The 19,988-nt window shown below is 42.4% G+C and overlaps 1 protein-coding gene across 2 annotated transcripts in view; it reads right to left on the bottom strand.

Moving 5' to 3' along the window:
* Positions 1-2,293: 2,293 nt before the first annotated feature.
* TNPO1 (transportin 1) overlaps positions 2,294-19,988 on the bottom strand; it is a 76,187-nt gene continuing 58,492 nt past the window's right edge. For both annotated transcript variants that reach the window (XM_040986183.1, XM_040986184.1), the window contains exons 14-25: positions 18,993-19,164; positions 17,941-18,027; positions 17,371-17,478; positions 17,089-17,247; positions 16,899-16,986; positions 13,647-13,745; positions 13,380-13,475; positions 10,698-10,773; positions 9,749-9,848; positions 7,526-7,600; positions 6,506-6,648; positions 2,294-5,114 (exon numbers count right to left, since the gene is read on the bottom strand). In XM_040986183.1, coding sequence (XP_040842117.1) covers positions 6,541-6,648; positions 7,526-7,600; positions 9,749-9,848; positions 10,698-10,773; positions 13,380-13,475; positions 13,647-13,745; positions 16,899-16,986; positions 17,089-17,247; positions 17,371-17,478; positions 17,941-18,027; positions 18,993-19,164 — 1,168 coding nt within the window. In that variant the 3' untranslated portion in view covers positions 2,294-5,114; positions 6,506-6,540. The remainder of the gene's footprint in view (positions 5,115-6,505; positions 6,649-7,525; positions 7,601-9,748; positions 9,849-10,697; positions 10,774-13,379; positions 13,476-13,646; positions 13,746-16,898; positions 16,987-17,088; positions 17,248-17,370; positions 17,479-17,940; positions 18,028-18,992; positions 19,165-19,988) is intronic.

Consider the following 19,988-nt stretch of genomic DNA (forward strand, 5'->3'; position numbering starts at 1 on the left):
TCATCAGATAAACTATTAAGTAAAATTAATTCTATAGTATGGTCTAATGATTATCTCCGTTAAGTCACCCACACTCAGTCCGGTTACACATTCACAAAGAAAAGCAAAATGATGCGGGAAGTACAGCAGGATCCCTTGAGGAGGCCCCTGTCGGGGGCCAGCACTGCCAGGCTAACCAGAACACAGACAGGCATCAGGATAGCTGGCTGGACTGGCTCCTACCACACATCAACAAAAACTGCGATACAAAGAAACCTACTGGTCTTCTAATTAGCAACAGACTACCTTGGCAAACAGATTTTTTTTCATGTGTAAAAGGTGACAAAAACCATCACTTTCACTTTCCTCAAAATCACGCACGTATTTAGTCATAATGCATCTCTAAAAAACAAAACCACAGCACATTCTAAGGATATAAGCCGTAAAAAAAGTTGCTGTAACTTAAATGTTTAAGAAACTAACACCTAAAAAATGTGTAATAATTAGACATAAAGATGATGTACGATGAAGTAATGCCAATGTGGAAAAAAGCTGTCCTTGACTGTCTGCAGGTGAATGAACCAACCTTGATGTAAAGATTCGGGAGACAGGTGCCGTCTCCATGGTTACTACGCTATGAAACGCACTGTTGGCGCACAGAGCCACTGCACGGTGTCACTACGAGATAACATTGTCCACACAGCTCTTCCTTGGGAATCTCCCGGGTCCTCGACCACCCTGGACCAGCTGGCACGGGCCTCAGTGCCTGCACTTCACAGTAAAAGTACCAGCAGTTAGTGTCTGCTACCCAGTCCCTGTATTATTTGCAAAAATTAATTCCATAAGCCAAGCTGTGTTTCTCACTACTACCGAAGGAAGGATCTGTACTAGTTACGCATGAGGCATTCTTCTCTCGGGAAGAATGTTTTTGCACCATTATCTGTTAATACATTCAATATGAATAATATAGATTAACTTTATGAAGCTAAAAACCATTTTCCTCATGGCAAAAGAACTTATGTTTAGACTACAGAGTTTAAGACACAGTTTTATCCTGGCATTTCAGCTATGCGGAACAGTTTTACAGAGCAGAGACAAATTCGCATTTTGCTGTTTTGAAGTTTCGGAAAAAAAGGAGGGTCAAGTTTAACTCGCTTTCAGACAAACCTGCACGCGGAAGATCTGTCGAAGGAGTTTTTACACCACCCTTGCTTGCTAGAGTAATTGGGGGGGGGAGGGAACTAAATAAAAACAAAACCAAAGAAATAGACCAAATGGGAAGATTCTCAATGAAAGTTGTTGAAAAACGTACGGCGACCCTTTATAGCACGTCACCAAACAAAACTGGCAGGAGTATTCACCTGAGATAAAACGTGTATCTCAATATTTTACAACTGAGTAGACAAAGCATTAAGAGGAAAGTTGAAATTATTCTAAAATATACATCTGATTCTATCTTACAATATATGCAATTTAAGCAATTCAGATCAATGAAAAAGTCTTAACCAAAAAAATCACAGTGTTTATATCAATATGTTACTTATAAAACGTATGCTACTTGTTTTGTCTGTAATATGTAATGGCTTGGTTAAGTGTTTTACAACCTATCCTGCAGTTTGCTTGCTTAGTAACAAAATCAAGTAGCAATAATGCAAAGCATCGGAACTGGCTCTCAAAGACTATTTACATGTTGATTATTTGGGAAACAACCAACCAAAAATATAAAAGTGATTTTTTTTTTATACAATATGAAGTCACTGAAGAGATCAGACAATACAAAAAGCAAAATCCTTTGCTGAACAAATGACAATCTGTGGCACTAGGTTCACTTGCTAATGGACTGTAACATGGAACTGCCAGACGTGCATTTAAATTACAACTAAAAACACACTTTCTGTTTCCAACTTAGGTTGATCAGCAGCTTTTGTTCTGTTAGAATCCTTCAAAGAGAGAAGCTCAGACAGGAAAAAGAAGGCATATATCAGACAGTAAACACGGACCTCCTGAGGTTCCTACAACATAAAAAGATTCAAGTAGAAAATCTCCGTCCCTAGCAGCGGCTAGCCGTGCAGCCGAGCACAGCAACGGCACCCAGCACTTAGCGTGTGAGCAGCAGCTGCGGGAAGCCGTGCCCGAAGCCTGCCGAGGCAGGAACACTGCAACGTCACCAAGACAAACCCACCATCGAGGACGCTCAGGCAACACTCAGAACTCGTGAGACTACACGCCAACTCAGTTTGGTTTATATATATATGTGTGTGTGTATATAAGTATACACACACACATATATATAATATTCATCCCATGATGGATCAGGTCTTCTCAGAACAGTGAATGCTAAATCAAAGCTTACCTCGGAAGAGAACTTAAGATGGCCTCTGCCAACTCCTGCGCTACACTATGTCATCTGCAACACGAATGAGAAACAGTACCCTCCAGGGGGCGCACACACGCAGGGCCAGCCCAGCCTCAGGCTGCCACGAGTATGCACTTTTATGTTCTTTTAAATTCTTTTTCTTCAAATTTGGCATTTTTAGTATTAAATGGACTGCAAAATTGGGCACACTGTCATTAAACATCTGCCTCACTTCACGACATTGCCTTCGGTCAATACAAGCCCAGATGCATGGAGTCCGTTCTTCCCATGTTTGTTTTCCACTGTGATCATCAGAGAGGAAATGGCTGTTTCCATTTAAAATAGTCACTACCCACTCCAGGATATTTATCTCCCATACTAAATCCTAAAAAAATATCTGAAATACTATCCAGTATTACTACAACTTAAGGTTAAAACAGCGACCACACACTAAGACTGAACTTTGAGCTCCCAGCAACGTTAACTGAACTAGAAAGCAAAAAGCCACAGCCCTTTCTGAATCCAAGTCACAACTTTAAATAAACTGGGCATTACAAAATGGTTTTGTTTCAGGCTCTACCGACTGAAATTTGCAAAGCCAAAGGAAAGGAAAGAGGATGAAAGAACATATTAAAAAAATGAAAGCAGACACACACACACGCACACCCCTTTCTGCATGCCACCATGCATTTGGACTTTCCAACAGTATTTATAAACCCACACACATAGCTCAAACTTGAGTGCAATGGCTGCATCATTCGAAACTCTGAGAGAACAGAACCATGCAAAGAGGAGCAACTGCTTATAAAAATGGTTATCCAGGGTTTATTACGCAATGCAAAGGTGACAAACTGAAATATAAAAAGGCTGTTATGGCTTAACATTTTTTTGTTGTTGCAGATTAAATATGCAGCATTGAAAAATGGAAAGGCGTGGCTTCATCTCTGACCAGCAGAGTTAAAAAAAAAAAAAAAAAACAAAAGAAAAAGAAAAAAGGACAATCTCTCCATTTTTCCTTCATCATGGGATACACTGCACAGGCAATCCAAACTAATAAGATCTGCACTTTCACATGGACACAAGGTCAAGTGTACCAGTTAGGTTCTCACATTCACAGTATATAAGAAAATACACATGGAAGGAAAAGTAAAGGGTTAACTGAACAAGGATTTATTCACAGGAATACATGTAAGTAGAGAAAAATAACAGAAAAGCTAACCAAATGAAATGAAGAGGATCCAAAGCGACTGTCACTCTGTAGCTTTGAACTTGCACCCCGTGTGCTTATGCTTAGGGCACAGAGGGCCACCAACATGCGCCAATACAGTGTAGGAACCCTGCATCACATCCATGAACCGAAACACATCTTCAAGATCATGCTTTGAACAAACAAAAAGGAAAACAACAAAAGAAAGCTTAGAAGGCAATGCTGAATGGGAATAAACATTGAAATATAGCAATCAATTGTTTTCAACTTGTACAAATGGTCTTTCTTATGTGCCAAGTAACGCTTATGCAGCCTTTTACAGATCTCCGACCATGTGATTTGAATTTTAGAATTTTTGATAAAATCACTAGTAGCATATAACCATGCAGAAAGCACACCACACTGACAGTACATAGGCAAGGTTTTGCACAGTATATCAGCTTTCCACATTGTGCAGGTTACACACGATACAATACCAATCTTATTCCTAACAGATCCTAAAAAAGGTATTTCAAGGCCTAGCTGTAAACTACAGTACTTTATATAGCTATAATCTTAATAAAAATAAAACCCACAAATCTTATAAAGGAATTTTAAATGCAGGGCTAACTTGAATCGGTAAACTGCAGCACAAACTGGCGCAACATAGGTAAATGAATACCAGTGTCACTGATGCAAGCATGCTACTTTCCCACTAGTTTTAATTACTCTCAAGCACTATGAGCCAGAAGGCATGCCTGAACCTTAAACTGCACTTTAAAGTCTTGGCCTAGAAATTAAATCTAATCAAGTACAACCATCAAATTATATCCACTACATTAATGTTTTAATGCAAAAGTAAGATGACAGATTTGGGGCTGGTCCGCCCAACCCCACTTATTCCCCCTCTCTCCCTGCCCACCCCACAAAGTTAAAAGGAGTGACTCATTTGGCATTTCACAGGGTGTTTCATTGTTGAAATTTCTTTTGCTTTATTTCCAACTTTTTTTTTTTCTTCTTTCTGGGGTACCTTAAATTGTAACTTCCAAGAACCGGTATCTACTGCGGGAAGGCAAGCCGATTCTAACACTATTGGCTTTGTGTAGTTCTGTATCAGCATGCAAAATGAGGCCCCACCACGTGGGAAAATTTATATAAAAACCTTTAACTTAAAAAAAAAAAAAGCTCCTTTACTGTTTGTAACCCCCATTCTTAGGTTTCCTTTATTGTGCGCTGTAAATTTTTTCCTCTTTCTTATCCCTATGCATCATTTGTATGGTTCTTGTTTGGTACAATTCCCCATCATTTTCCAGAATGTACTGTTTTGTGAGTAGACTGAATAGATTTGTTTTTGCTTCTTCACATCCAGTGCAGAGTTGTAACTGGAGACAGATTTCCACCCACAAAGGCTCCAGATGTTAAAACGTTTCCCAACATCGACTTAATACAGTGACGGCCACACCTCCCTCCCGCCCCTCCCAGTAGGGTGGGGATTGTACTGTGTCCCCTACTGGTTTACCCTTCCCCCCGCAGTAAAGGGTAACATTTTCCCTGGGTGCAGAGGCTCCCTCAGAGTCTCCAAGACCGAAGGACCTGTAAGAAAAAGAACAACATCAATTTTATCTTTAACAACTGCTTCTCTTTAAAATGAAACACCGCTGGATGAACTGCCTAGACTCGCTCATTGCAAGTGAGCTGCGTCCTGTTACAGTCCTGCCCTGCCACTGTATCAGACAGAAGGGACACCCAGGGAGGACACTGAGCATTCCCAGCCCTCAGCAGAGATGAACCGTGCCCCACGTGATGCCAGTTAGTCTGCCAGGGTACTGGTATTAACTGCTGCTAGGTAAGAAATAGGGACGAAGAAATCTTTCCAGGCTTAAAATCTAGTTCCTGATGAATAAGCAAACAACAATTCCAACGGCAAGCTTCCACTACAGTTCAAAGCTTAAAGAAGCTACATCATAACCCTGACTGACATTTCTACCCCTTCCTGAGCCAACTTACTGTACCAGGCAATGTACCAAGACAGTACAGAACTTCACCTGTAATTCAGTTCATGAGAGAACCGAAGCTGAGAGTTCAGAATTAGCAGCTCCTTGTAAGGACAGAAAATCTCAAAGACCAGGAGTCCACTTGGACTCTGCCTTCTGTCATCGTTTAATCAATCTCAATCTCCCACTAATTATTTTAAAGCACAGGGCAGGTTCTCAGTAAGATACACGCAAAGAATGAGCGCTAATGACTGTGGGCGGGGGGAAGGACGGAACTGTGCCACAGCACGTTAAATTGCCACTTGCAGTGCCTGCTTCCCATGCGGGTGCCACTCCCAGTCCTGGCTGTTCTGCTTTCAGCTCCCTGGTTACGTATTTGAAAAAGAATGGAAGCTGGCCCAAGTGCTTGGGTGCCTGCACCACGGTAGGGACTTGGATGCAGCTCCCAGCCCCTGGGTTTTGCCTGTTCCGACCCCAGCCACTACAGCCTTTCGGAAGCAAACAAGTAGACGCAACAACTTTTTCTCTCTCCCCCTCTAATAACTGCCTTTTAAACAAACTAGTCAGCTTGCCAAACAAATCTTTCACCAAACGAAGGGGGGTGGGGTAGGGAAGAATTAGCTACACAGCCAAAACTTTTACCTCTACTTGAACTCTCCTTAAAGGCCTCTCAAAGCATACTTAAAAAGTCAACCATGTTTTACTCAAAGTTCTTTTTAAAATAAATTAATAAGCTAACTGAAGCAGTGCCAGAAAATCCAACCAGCATACCAACCTGGATTTCTTCTATCTAGGATTCAAATGGGTCATTCACTTTATTTTGCTCACTAGTTCATTAAACAAAAAAAGAGAGTTTTCAATCAAGTAATTTTAAAACCTAGGGCGGGCAGCATGATGCTACTCTAGTCCAACCACCACGGGAAACAAAGGCTTTTAATCTGACTGAGCACTGCTGGCCTCCTGCGAGAGTGCCAAACTCCTGCCACTTACCCCGAATTCTGGGATTGCAGCTGCAGTGTACTCAATTAAACACCATAAAACGCTGCAAGACGGTCTTTTAAGGGAAGAGGGAACTGGTCAGAGAAACGCCTCCAATTTTCATCCCCAACTTGATTTTTAAATCCATGTAGGATCTGTAAAGAACGAAAAATGATGACTTTCTCAGTAACAAAAGGGAAAGGCTCAGTCTGCACAGCGCATGACAGCAACCACCACGGATCCGGCCAACTTGGATGCAAGCTGCGGCTCTCAGCTCGTCACCTGCTGCATGATTCCATAACTGGCTTAATCACTTCACAGCAAGTGTTTAAATTCTGCTTTGACAAAGCCAGCAGCCTTTGACCTTTTACTAAAGAGAAACCAACATAAAAAAAGTATGAAATTCACCAAAGTAATTTCCATGTCAAGTTTATAAGTGCTTTGGAGCCACTGTTCAAATCTGATTCACTCATTTTAACATTGGCTGAAATGCATAACTGCTTCATTCTTAAATCTGTTACAGCCGAGAGTAAGTAATAAAGCAAAGAACTACACAAGTTCCCTTTCCGTGAAGCTCGGACTTCTTGATCCTTCAGCTTCGGGCCACACTCACACTGCATCCCCTACATGGGGTGGGACCACGTGGGTGAGGGGGACGGTGTGGCTCAGGGGGCCGCGTGGCTCGGGGACGGTGAGGCTCAGGGGGCCGCGTGGCTCAGGGGGACGGTGTGGCTCAGGGGGACCGTGTGGGTGAGGGGGCCGTGTGGCTCAGGGGGACGGTGTGGGTGAGGGGGCCGCGTGGCTCAGGGGGACGGTGTGGCTCAGGGGGACGGTGTGGCTCGGGACTGCGTGGCAGAAGAGCTCTCAAAGCACATGCTCTCCCTGTCACTGCTGCAACCCTGAAAAGCGCCTCACCCAGAGTCCAAGCACTGAACTGAAGAGCCTGACTCTCATGCATAGTGTACAAATAATTCAAGCTTTCAACTACGACTTTAACAGTCCCGAGAGCGGGTACCATAAAGACATAATTACCTTACAGAACATGTCTCTGAGGTCATCCTTTGGGTTAATCCATGATGCAACAGCATCACAAAAAAATATAAAATCCTACGAACAAACAAGACAGGCATCTTAGATTGGTGCCAATCTGTCAAACCCAGCAAAATCTGTACTTCCGTTCACGCTGCAGCAGAACCCTAGCTTGTTTAAGGCACAAACATTTGCAATCGACCATGTTCATAAACTAACAGCAGACTCCCAAGGAACAACCATACTTCTTTCTTTCGTTTTTACTGAAAATTAATGTCTTCTCATTATTTTACAAGACCAAAGCAACAGCATCAAAAGTGGACTTAAAACAACAAATCAACACTAATAAAAATAAACCATGATTTACTGGATTAAAATACTACTTACTTAAAATGCATGGTTTATTCAAATTAACCCCTTTCAAGTCTTCCAATACCCAAATAAGATGCTACAAATTTGAACAGACATCTAAAATTTATGATACTTCTATCAACTCTTAATTTGGAAGATTTTATAATCATATTGATGTTTTCTTTTTGAGCTGTTTAAAAATGGTACCATATTTTGACCAAAAGGGAAAAAAAAAAAAAAGTCAGGAACAGCCAGGTGAGAGGTTGTTTTCAAAAAGCACACCGTCAACGCCTCTAATGCATCTGAGATGTTAACAAGCTTCTCAGGCATCACAACAAACAAGCAACGCCAGGAGGCTACTTGGTGGGGAGGAACTTGTAAAGATTTTTTTCTTTAGTTGTAATTTGTATGGTATTAATGTCTGTTTTTGTAACAATTCGTATTTGTGAACTGATTCAAGGCCTCAATTTAAAAATGTCTGGGCCTGGTGCAATAGTGTAGTGGTTCAAGTCCTTGCCTTGAACACGCCAGGAGCCCATTGTGGGTGCCGGTTCTGGTCCTGGCGGCCCCACTTCCCATCCAGCTCCCTGCCTGTGGCCTGGGGGAGCAGTTGAGGATGGTCCAAAGCCTTGGGACCCTGCACCCACATGGGAGACTCAGAAGCAGCTCTTGGCTCCTGGCTTCGGATTGGCTCAGCTCCAGCTGTTGTGGCTGCTTGGGGAGTGAACCATTGAATGGAAGATCTTCCTCTCTGTCTCTTCTCCTCTCGGTATATCTGCCTTCCCAATAAAAATAAATAAATCTTAAAAAAAAAAGTCTGAAGAACCTTTTTCATGGACGTGAAAGGTTTTCAATTTTTTGAAAATAAACTATTACAGTCAAAGCATGTCACTGCAGCTGTCACCAAGGGGATATCCCAGAGGCGAGGCCTGCACTCAGCAACCCCCACTCCTGGGCACTTCCCATTTGCAGATTTCCCATTTGCAGATTTCCTTTCCATTCTGCCCTTTGCTCACATTTTATCTAACCTCAACTCCCACACGTCTGCATTTTGTTGACTGTGTAGACTTAGCATAATTTATGCTTTGTGAGTCTAGCAAACTGACAGGTGAATCTGGAGGTCTGAATCATATTCAGTACTGCTGCCAAATTAAAGCGTCACCAACTCCAGGCAGTTTCATTTTGGCTTCCAAGAAAACGTAAAAGTGAAAGACAAAGCTCCCAGGAGTGAGGCTGGGAGCCAGAGAACTGCCCAACGAAGGCAGTTTCAATGGCTCGTTCAGCATTGGATGCGCTCCCACCATTTCTAAGTTTGATCCTAAGTGTCATAAAGACGGTATGTCAAGCTCAGCAAGTTCACAGAGGCAAACGCACAGTCAGTCAGGACAAGAGAAGGGCTGGCTGAATCCGGAAGAGCATGAGCCCGCCCGGCACTTGGGCTGCTGACACTGTTACTGCATGACAGAAACCGACGTGGGGAACAGGAGCTGGCGTTGTCATCTCATGGTGTCACTAACCACGGGGACAGGCGCTGGGCACAGCAAGGACATACAGATGCTGGTCTGCTCCAGCACCCCAACGCATCTGGGCAGGTGGGAGTCCCAGTGCTTGAGGGCCCTGCACCAGGTGAGAACCTGACAAGTTCTGGCTCCTGGCTTCCACCTGGCACAGCTCCTGCCTTTGTGGCCATTTGGGCAGTGAACCAGGGAATGAATGATCTGTTTTGCCTTCACTAACTTTGCCTTTTAAACCAATCAATCAATCAATCTATCTATCTTAAAACAAACAAACCCCTAAAATTTTAAGTGCATAGTATGTTTGGATGTCACCATTTCCAAAACGCAGCCAACTCGAGCAGCCCTGGGACTGTCTTACTTGGATCACGCCGCTGGGATTCACACTGATCATGGTACAGATCCCGCGGAAGGCAGAGTCCTTCTCCTCATTGTCTCTTATGTTCCTCAGAGAGGTGCACCTATTGAATCACACAACCAAGTTCAGCATGTGGGGAAGAAACTGGTTCAGTCACAAAACCAATGGACAGTATTTAATGGAATAAGCACCAGAGAGATAATGGTTCTAATTATAAAGAGTTTTCAGAAAACGTTAAGTTTCATTTTCTTTTACTTCCTGTATATGAGGTCCATTTAACCCCATTATAAAGAGTGAAATTCACATTTGCTTAATAGAGTACATGTGAAAAATGGACTATGAATTAACTTAAACCAAGAATAAACAGCAAATTAATTTTTAAGTTGTTTTATGACTTATATTCCATTAAACACAACTAAAAATGATCTGAATTGAAAGATTATCAGTTGAAAGAAGCAGAACATAGGATATACTGCCACAATATAACTATTACTATACAGCTAATGGAGTAGATGTGTACTTTTTATAACAAGCAAATAAGATTTTTTATACATAACAAATTTAAACATGTATTTCTTAATGCAATCCGAGTTTCCAAATTAACTCTAAAAATAAATGTAATGCAAAAACCTAAATTTATAGACTTTGCATGCATCTTTTTTTTTCTGGTGGATATTTAAATGCTTTTTATGTATAATCAAGCTTTTAACACAGCAAGCATGTGACAATCTTATCCCATGCATCAATTAGTCGTTAGCCACAACATAAAATCAATATACATCACGATGCTACTGAGAAACCTCACGGACCTGATAGGACAAGATTAGTCACATGGCTGGCAATGGCTAAGGATTGTGATTTTTGTAACCAACTGAAAATATATCTAAAAGTGAGATAGAGAAAGAAAGAGTGAAGAAAAATGAATTAAAAAAAAAGATTGAATAATACACACCAGGGTCTTATAAACTGCTGTAGCATGGGGGCCACCTCTTGAGGACAAACGTAACCAAGACGACCAATTGTTATTGCTAAGGTAACGCAATCACGGTTATACACCACCAAACGCCAACCAAGACATGAGCAAATGAGGGGGAAGGAGAAAAAATAAAGAAAAAACAACAAATAACTCAGAAACAGAAACCAACAGAATCTGTGTATGATAATAAACATAAGATTTCACCAGTGCTGTTTATTACCACCCCCTAAAGCAAGGGGCGGCAACACATATGGCATACTTTTGGAAAAGAAAAACAAAAGGAATTAAAAAAAACTCTAAAGATTGAGAGAACACCAAAAACCAGAATTGCTTTTTTCCCTTCCTCAGTCAAGTGCCAGATACTGTCGGTGAAAGGCGAGCGACTGGAATGACGGGTTTCATTCAAAGCCATCAAAACGGAGTGCAAGGTTCGTTTTTCTCTCCAGGAAGCACAGTCAACATGCTCACTTCCTTCCATCTCTGTTGCTAAGGAATTTCCATTCTTTGAAATTTATCTGGGAAATTTAATCCAAATGGCTGGTTCTGGGGGTGGGTTGTGGTTAACAGTCCCCGAGGCAGTGGACATTTGTAACTGCTGATCGTCAGACTTTAAACGTAACGCTAGACACTGAATTAACAGTTTGGGAAACCGCTATGCTGCATTAGATGTCATTCCAACAATTTCTGGCAACTTAAAGGTTAATTCACCAGTTTATAATCATATTTGATACATAAAGCTCTAATAAAGGTAATGAGACAGTCCACTATACTGACATGATATGTGGACCAGAGGAAAAATAATGACATTTTGTAAAGGCATAGCATAAAACACATGATTACACCAAAAGTTTCTTTTTTTTTTTTTAATTTTAATTTGAAGTGGACAAACATATTCTTCACCAAAACTCAGCAAGTCTTACACTTACAAAGAACAAGTGCAACTCAGACCTGCATCGTGCAAAGGTACACATAAATACACTTATAGCAACAGGCAAAATGCGCACAGCCAACCAACGCTGACGTATTTTAATGGTGTTCTCTCAAAAACTTACAGGTTAACCTTTCATAAAGAGAGGGTGGGGGCGGGGTAAAGAAAAATGTTTAAGGATTACTTGAAGCAAACTACACAGATAATACTAAAAATCCAGCAGATTTATATGAAGCAAGAGAAAGAAAACCTATGTTCAAAAGACACAAACTATGCAACATTCTCATTAAACAGGCAAGTATGAACAATCCAATGAAACATGCGATAAAGCAGGTGATGGTCCATTGAGAAAGTTCAGTGTAGGATATACTAGTTGGAAAAAAGTGGGGGGGGAAGTAGCAACAAATTGAGAAATTGGCTTTACAAAATATTGCCATAAATACTAAATAGGCTGCTAAAGATGATATTGGCCACCGGCCATGATGTTTCATTTTAATAATTTAAAACACTCCTTTTATGCGGCCACTCTTGAATTCCAAATGTGTTTCTTAATGGATTATAATCACACATGGAACATAGCCTTAGAATAAAGCCAATTTGTTCGAAGGAACTGCAACCAATTCAGCAGCTGATATCCCACAAGAAACTTTAATATACATTACACTCAACATTTATTTGCAGTTATGCATTCACATTAAAAAAAATATACAAAGTTCCTTTCGGTTCAACGATAACTTTATAGTGGCAAGTGTTTTCAAATCTGAATGCCATGTATAGGTCTGCAGAGCCACCTGACAAAGCTTCCAAAATCATTACACATTTGGGGGGGCACTCTTCAGCCAGAAAATCTAATTTACTTGGTGAAATACACAGTACCCAGACAGCCAAACAGCCTCCTAACTGTTTCATAATGAAAAGATTTCCTTCCATACCAATAAGCATGATTGATTTTAGTAATAATAGGATACAATAAGCTTTCTGCAGTCTCAAAATGCTAAATTAAAATGCCTTTAAAAAGGAACTTTCTTATGTGGAAAAACCTTAATTTTTGTCCAATATTTTGGAAATATTCTCAATCACAAGGCTAAACAAATAAGTGTCGTCTTAGAACGGAACGAGACGGACCTGAATCTAAGTAAAATCTACCCCGTGCATCAGCAGCGGCACGTGGGAAGGCCGCAGGCCGCAGGCCCTGCCCTGTGTGCTACAGTATGGAAGGCACTCTACCATCAACATGCTCTCCATAAACGCAAGAGAAACTGGCCTGCAAAATAAAAATCCTACGAGGAATTGCTCAATTTTCCAATCTGAAGAAAATGTTATGATCAAATAGAAAATACATAGGCCTCTGTTAACCAGTCAGCCACTGAATTGTAATCTATTTTTGGCCATATTTTTATAGGGTAAACAAACAAAAAAAAATCTCTGTTGCCCACCTCCAATGTCTTTCTAATTTAAAGGCAAAATTCATGATTCAAAGGCTAGTCGGGGTCCATTTTAGGGAACATTAAGATAAAGAACTAGGAGAAAAATACTTTCTGGGAAATTTCTGAAAATTGGTTATGGAAATGTAGCTAGAACAGTACATTTCATCACTCAGATTCTAAAACAGCTACTACTAGTAAGTTGTGTTTTCAAAGCTAACTCTGGTTTGGGTTTTCTGGGCATCTTACTTTAAAATTACAAGGCAACTAGTTTTCTCTTCACCGTAACATTCAGGCGGATGGTACCTGTATTCTCTAACAACGTCTTTGGTGTGTTGGGTCTGTTAATGATTTCTACAAGCTGGCGCAGCACCATGGGGATGTAAGGCTGCATCTCTATACCTACATCAGCCCACAAAGAGAGAGAGAAAAAAAAAGGGAAATGTGATGTTAAATGGCAACATAAGATATTTCGCTTCTTAATTTTGACATAAGCCACACACAGACAGAAACTAAAATAATCTGAAAAAATTACAAAGTCTTTATGGTTTTCAAGGGGAAACGAAATCTTACCCATTTGAATGGAGATTTCTCCAATAGCCCAGGTGGCATTGTTGCAAACTGAAATGAACTCTGGATTTAGGTTGGTTCCAAGTATTGGCATGAAATCAGCTACAAAACAAACACACACACACACACGCACAATGGTAACAGTTGACACAATGCAGTGGCCGGCCTCATCACCACTACACCCACTGTATTTCAATGTACCAGGCCGAAGCTGAAAGCCAGGCAAGAAATACCGAGTTTCAGCATCAAACAGTTATCAATTATAAACACTTGAGCAATCCTTCCTCATCAGGTTCAAAATTCAAATCAGAAGAAGAAACATGATTAAAATATTTTCCTCCAAGCTAGTTTTTCAAACAAAATTTATTTTAAACCTAGATCTGAGTCTCTTGGGGACTTTCCACCCTCGTATTCAGACCAACTCTTTACACACCACGTTCCACTAACACGGACAATGCTGTCAGGCACCGCCTGCCAGGCTGGAGCAGCAAGCCTGCGAGCGGCTATCCCATCAGAACAGAAAGGACTGGGGCCAGCAGTGCCACTGGAGCATCCCGAGATGAAATTGACTTGCAGAGAACTCGTGGGGCGGCGGGGAGAGGAGGGCTTGGCCATGCTGGGTTAAGCCACCCACTGACATGTGCCATCCATGCTGACCGAGCACTGGCTAGTGTGCAGTGCTGATCCAGCTTTAAGCTCATGCATGTGGGGTCCTGCTCTTCACATTAGAGACCAAGGTGGAGCTGCGGGCTCCTGGTTATCCCTGGTCTAGATTTGGCTCTGGTGTTTGGACAGTCAGCCAAATAAATCTTTACCTTTTAAAAGATTGCTCTATTCGAAAGAGGAAAAGGAAGGGGTGGGGGAGACAGAGCAGAGGGGACGGAAGGACAGAGACACAGAGCAAGAGATTGGTTGGATCTTCCATCTGCTGGTTCATTCCCCAAACGGCTGAATCTTCTGGGCCCAGGCCAGGCTGCAGCCAAGAGCTAGGAGCTTCATTTGGGTCTCCCACGTGGGAGCCATCACTTGCTGCTTCCCCAGGTTTCTGTGGGGAGCTGGACTGCAGCAGTCGGGGCTTGAACCAGTGCTCACACGAGGAGCTGGCGTTGCAGGCAGGACTTGAACCTGCTGTGCTACAGCAAGCAGCCCTAAACAAACCAATCTGCAAAAACAAATCAAAGCTCAACTCTGAGTGGCCCAGGAAGGATGCCTTCTGCTGTCCCCCAGGATCTCCCAGTGTGTGTGTGCTCTCCAGCAAGAAGGCCCTTCCCAGAGGCAGCCCAGTGACCTGGGACTTCCCAGCCCCCACAACAGTGGGCGGAAAAACCAGTGTTGTGCTAGGGCAGCAGCAAATGAACTGAGGTATGGTCCGAGTGAATGCTCCCCCCACCTGTGGCAATGCTGACTGACAGTTTGGGTGAGATCGCTGTTGTAGAGAAAGAGGCTGTCTCATGAATTTTAGGATACTTTGTAGCATTAAAAATTTTTTTTTTATCTCAGGCCTGGTGGTGTGGCCTAGTGGCTAAAGTCCTTGCCTTGAACGCCCCGGGATCCCATATGGACGCCGGTTCTAATCCTGGCAACTCCACTTCCCATCCAGCTCCCCTGCTTGTGGCCTGGAAAAGCAGTCGAGGACAGCCCAAAGCTTTGGGACCCTGAACCTGCATGGGAGAACCAGAAGAAGTTCCTGGCTCCTGGCTTCGCATCTGCATAGTATTGGCCGATGTGGTCACTTGGGGAGTGAATCATCGGACGGAAGATCTTCCTCTCTGTCTCTCCTCCTTTCTGTATATCTGACTTTCCAATAAATAAATAAAATCTTTAAAAAAAAAAAACACATTTTTTTTTTTAAATCTATATTCACTTGAAAGGCAGAGTTCGGAGAGATACTGTTGATCGGTTGTTTCACTCCCAAGTAGCTGCCATGGCCAGTGGCAGGCCAGACTGAAGCCAGGAGCTGCGTCTGGGTTCTCTCTCGTGGGCTGCACGGCCTAGTCATTCAGTCACCTCTGCCGCTTCCCCAGGTGCACCAGAAGGGTGTCACTGCAGGAGTCGGGCAGCCGGCCCTGGAGTCAGCGCCCGCATGTGGTGCTCACAGGGTGGTGGCTTTACCGATGCTACCCCACTGTGCTGGCCCGACAGCACCTGTGGTCAGCAGCAGCTCCCCTGGCAAACTTTCCCTGGAGGGCAAAACTCACCGCAATGAGAACTGCAATTAGACAAATTACCATAACTGACAACATGATGCTGAGTGCACTGTTCAAAATGGTACGCGAAACCAGAAAGTCATAAACAAACAAACAAAAAAACCCCCTTCTGAACATTGAACCCCTGCCCAAACTAAGATCTTACTGAATCCCAATTTCTGGATTTCACCATCATCTAAAATAATCACAGAAAACAGAGGAATGTGAGAGAAGAAACCTAAGATTTAGAGTGAGACAGTCTGTGTAACCAAAAACCTCAGGCACAATTCTCCAAGAAGCACCTGCATGACACTGTGCAGCTCGCGGGCGCCTGTCAACAGTGCTGTGCTGCTATCGGAGCAGGGTAGGAGAGCCTGCTGTGCACAATACATTACATCCTTTCATTTAAGTTTAACTTAGAAAACGTAAGTGATAAATACTTATGCTAAATACAGTAAGTTTCCCATAATATCAGAAGTCATTAGACTAGGCTTAAATTTAATGTGAAACTCAAAGTTCAGAAATAAAAAAATTACTTTTTCAAAAGCAGAACTATAAACACAAAAGACCACTTGGGTCAGTTTTTAAAGTTTCAATCAAACACTTTCGGTTATAATCCGACATGCTGAGAAAGACGCAGGGAAGAAGGAACACGAACCCACATTCATTTCCCCAAAGGGTCTGAGATCAGCTCAGGGAGCGGGAGCCGAGCAATCCCGCACTCCCGTCACAAAAAGACAAATGCTAGGCTACTTCAACAGAAACAAACCATCACTTATTCTGGAAGTGACGCTCCTGCGAAGTTTCTCATGACTCTGGTTTACCACTCCTGGGTACCTCTGCCAAAGCAGCCACGGGCTTCAGCAGGGGCTCCGGCCTCGGATGCCGACTTGCCTGCAGTCAGAGGCGTGCCTCGTGGAGAGGACAGGGAGACGCACACAAACAAGAGAGGCCTCCTCCCATCCTGCCTGCTTCAATCCAAGCAACGACAACCGGGAAAACGGGAAAACGTGTGCTTCCAAAAGTCCAAATCCTTGAAACCACATCCCAGAGCATAAAATATTCATACCTATACAGGGTTTAACGTGCTGAAAGCAGGCTTTTGTCAGGTCACCCAACAGGGCAAAGGAACTCTGTCGAACTTCCGGCATTTTATCCTACAATGAGAGAAGAGCAATCAACCCCCATGCCCTGGGAGCCCCTCGGGCGACAGAACCACTCACACAGAGCCGCTCTGGGTCTTCCCACCCGTGGCTCACCTGCATGCACTGATACATTAGTGTCAGGATGTTGCTCCGGGCGACCAGCTGCTCAATGTTGCCTCCGAGCCCTTCAGCCAGGCCGCTGAGCAGATCAAGGGCCACTATCATAAAGTCTTTATCTGGGGCCTCATATTGATCCGGCTGAGCATTGTTCAGCTGAAATCAGACATGATGGCTTGAAAATTTGGCTTTTAGTTCATTACCGGAAAAGCATATACACATTATCTGTCTTTAGAAAAGTGTTCATGCTAAGAAGGGAAAGACATAAAAAGAAAATACCATGGCTTGTGCAAGAGTCTTCTGTACTAGGTTCACACAACGTTGGTAGACGGGTTCGCAGTAGGGCAGGAAGCCAGACTGCAGGGCCGTGGCAACTGAGGACAGACACTAGGAAGAACAAGGCAAGCTCAGTGCTCTGAGGGTACTGAGGACGACAGGTGTAGGGACTGCGATCAAATGACAGCAGAGCTGTCTTTCCAACCCTCTCCTGTGGCTGACACTGCCACCCTCAGCCAGCAGAGCTTGTGTGAATCCGAAATCTCCTAGAAATAGTTCCAGAAAACACCTTGCAGGACATACTGCAGGTGTAATGCAAACACTACGCCATTTTACATTATGCTACTTCAAAAAGTTTGTGGGAAAATGGATTAAAAGCATGTGTTCATTTGATTTTCTTAGTTGAAGTATGTTAAAGTAACAAATTACATATTTATTCAGCATCAACAGAAATGGGTATCAGCATAAATCTACTAGCACTGCCTAACAGGAGCACACACCTGTTCTGACTGCGACATCTATTTCTGATGAACTACAGTGTTGAGGAACTTAAACACCACCAGCCCGACATACCTCCAGTAAAGGGAAGAGATCTTTATCTTCGTCCTTCAGCATATTCCATTTCTGAATCAGAGGCGGCATTAACATCTGAATATATTCCTATTTATAAGGATGAAAAACCATAAAGCTCCACTATCACAAGAAGCATGTCCACTTGGAATCTATGACAATTGAAACCCACTTAAAGCAACTCTGTAACATTACAGAAGGCACTTTAAGGTTCATTCTTTGCTCTACATAGTCCTGTCAAAAATTCTTTTTAATTAAGAAACATTGCTTTAAGTAATACCCTTTTTTTGCAGCAATATAAATATATATATTCATGTGTGTGTATATTAATATGTGCATGGGCATATCAGAATATATTCCTTGATTGACAAAAAAAGTCCTCTATGCATTTTACTCTCCTGTGAGTCCTGGGGCCTGTGTCATGTTATAAAAATTACAAACTGTTAAGCAGAAAGAGAGATTTGCAACCATCTAAGTGTCCCCACTCAAACTGAATAATGAGCCAAGTAAATAAGTTCACTAATCATGAAAACAGAATAAACTCTTAAAAACAAAAAACCCACCCCAAAAGAAAACCAATTAAATTCACTAGCACCAAAGAAGTAAAAAAAAGCCACTGCATCACACCAAACTTCTGGTTAACTGAAAATCAAAAGACAACATACTTCCGACTGTTACTGAACAAGTCCAACCCATTAATTCCAATTTCCAATTCCTTTAACTAGTGCGCTTTCCTATGTTGTGTGTTTTTGTAGCAAAAGCAAATTTAGATGGGATATTCTAAAGTTACAATGTTCACACTGAATTCGAAGCTCCTGGTTTCAACCTCTCTTTCAGATAAACAACAGCCCCCCACCCAAATTCCAGAGACGGAAGGACAAACACTGGGGCATCCATGCGTTTTCCACAAAGCCCACAGTGATATCTGCGGCACTACCTGAAAAGGGGGATGTACCTGCTGCCTTTCACATGTGAGAAAAAAAAAAACCCTATTTCCAAATATTGACAAACATTCTCCATTTCTTTTCCAAAATAACTGATCAACAGATACTTACTGGTTTGTTTAAATGATGTCCTACGGAATCGGCTAATGTTCCTATGGCATCGTAAAGAATGAGCAGGTTCTTATGCTGGTATTTACTAAATGCGAAGACCAGAGTATCAAGTATATAAGCAAGGTAAGGAACAAGCTCTGTACACGCCTCCTCTTCCAGGGTAGCAAAGGCACTGTCATTTTAAAAGAGAACAAGTCTTTATTATATTAGAGAAATAACATCGACAACAGACAAGACACTGTCAAATTCACAGTATTCTTGTGACACGCCCACCTCCTTCTCTTATTGCATGCAAACTGATTTTCATTAGTCTATTCTCATTTCACTCCTTCCTTTCCAAGAGGTTGTTACTCACTGGCTTTGCTCAACTCCAAAGGGAAATTTATAAGACTATAAAGGTTATTAGCTCATATTTAATAAGTTTATCTGCTGCTGTCACAACGAATCAAGCAATCTCATTTTCAGGAAGCTACTCTGCAACTCTTTGAAATTAATAAAATCTACAATTGAAACTGAAGCTCTACTTTACACTTGAGCCTTCACGGACACACATTCTAGCGCTCCGTGCTCCAAATGTGGCAGAGCGTGGAGGCGCGTAACCAGGCTGTAAGCATGAAGACGGAGTTAAGTCCAGCACTGACTGTGCGTGCAACTATTACGAATTTCAAAATGTGCTGAATTAATTACAAGAACCTAAACAAAATTAATCATCACAGCCCATTTGTTCAACTTTCTTTCATTTCGTTAGGATTCAGAATTAACTCCACCAATTACTGCTTCAGATCTTGTAAGGTTCAACTCAATTTTACTTTCCTTTTCTCAGCAGCAGTTTCATCCTATTCAAAGGGGTCAGTAGTAAAGGAACCCTACTCGATACCCAAGAGCTATAAACATACATGGCAAGCCCTACTGGATCTTAAGTGTGTTCCAGGGGGGCCCGGCTTGAAGGTTCAACTGGCTAATCCTCCCTCTGCCAGCACTGGAAACCCATATGGG

This window comes from Ochotona curzoniae, unplaced genomic scaffold (assembly GCF_017591425.1).
Source record: "Ochotona curzoniae isolate NIBS_2020 unplaced genomic scaffold, NIBS_Ocur_1.0 contig_4501, whole genome shotgun sequence".
Lineage (NCBI taxonomy): Eukaryota > Metazoa > Chordata > Mammalia > Lagomorpha > Ochotonidae > Ochotona > Ochotona curzoniae.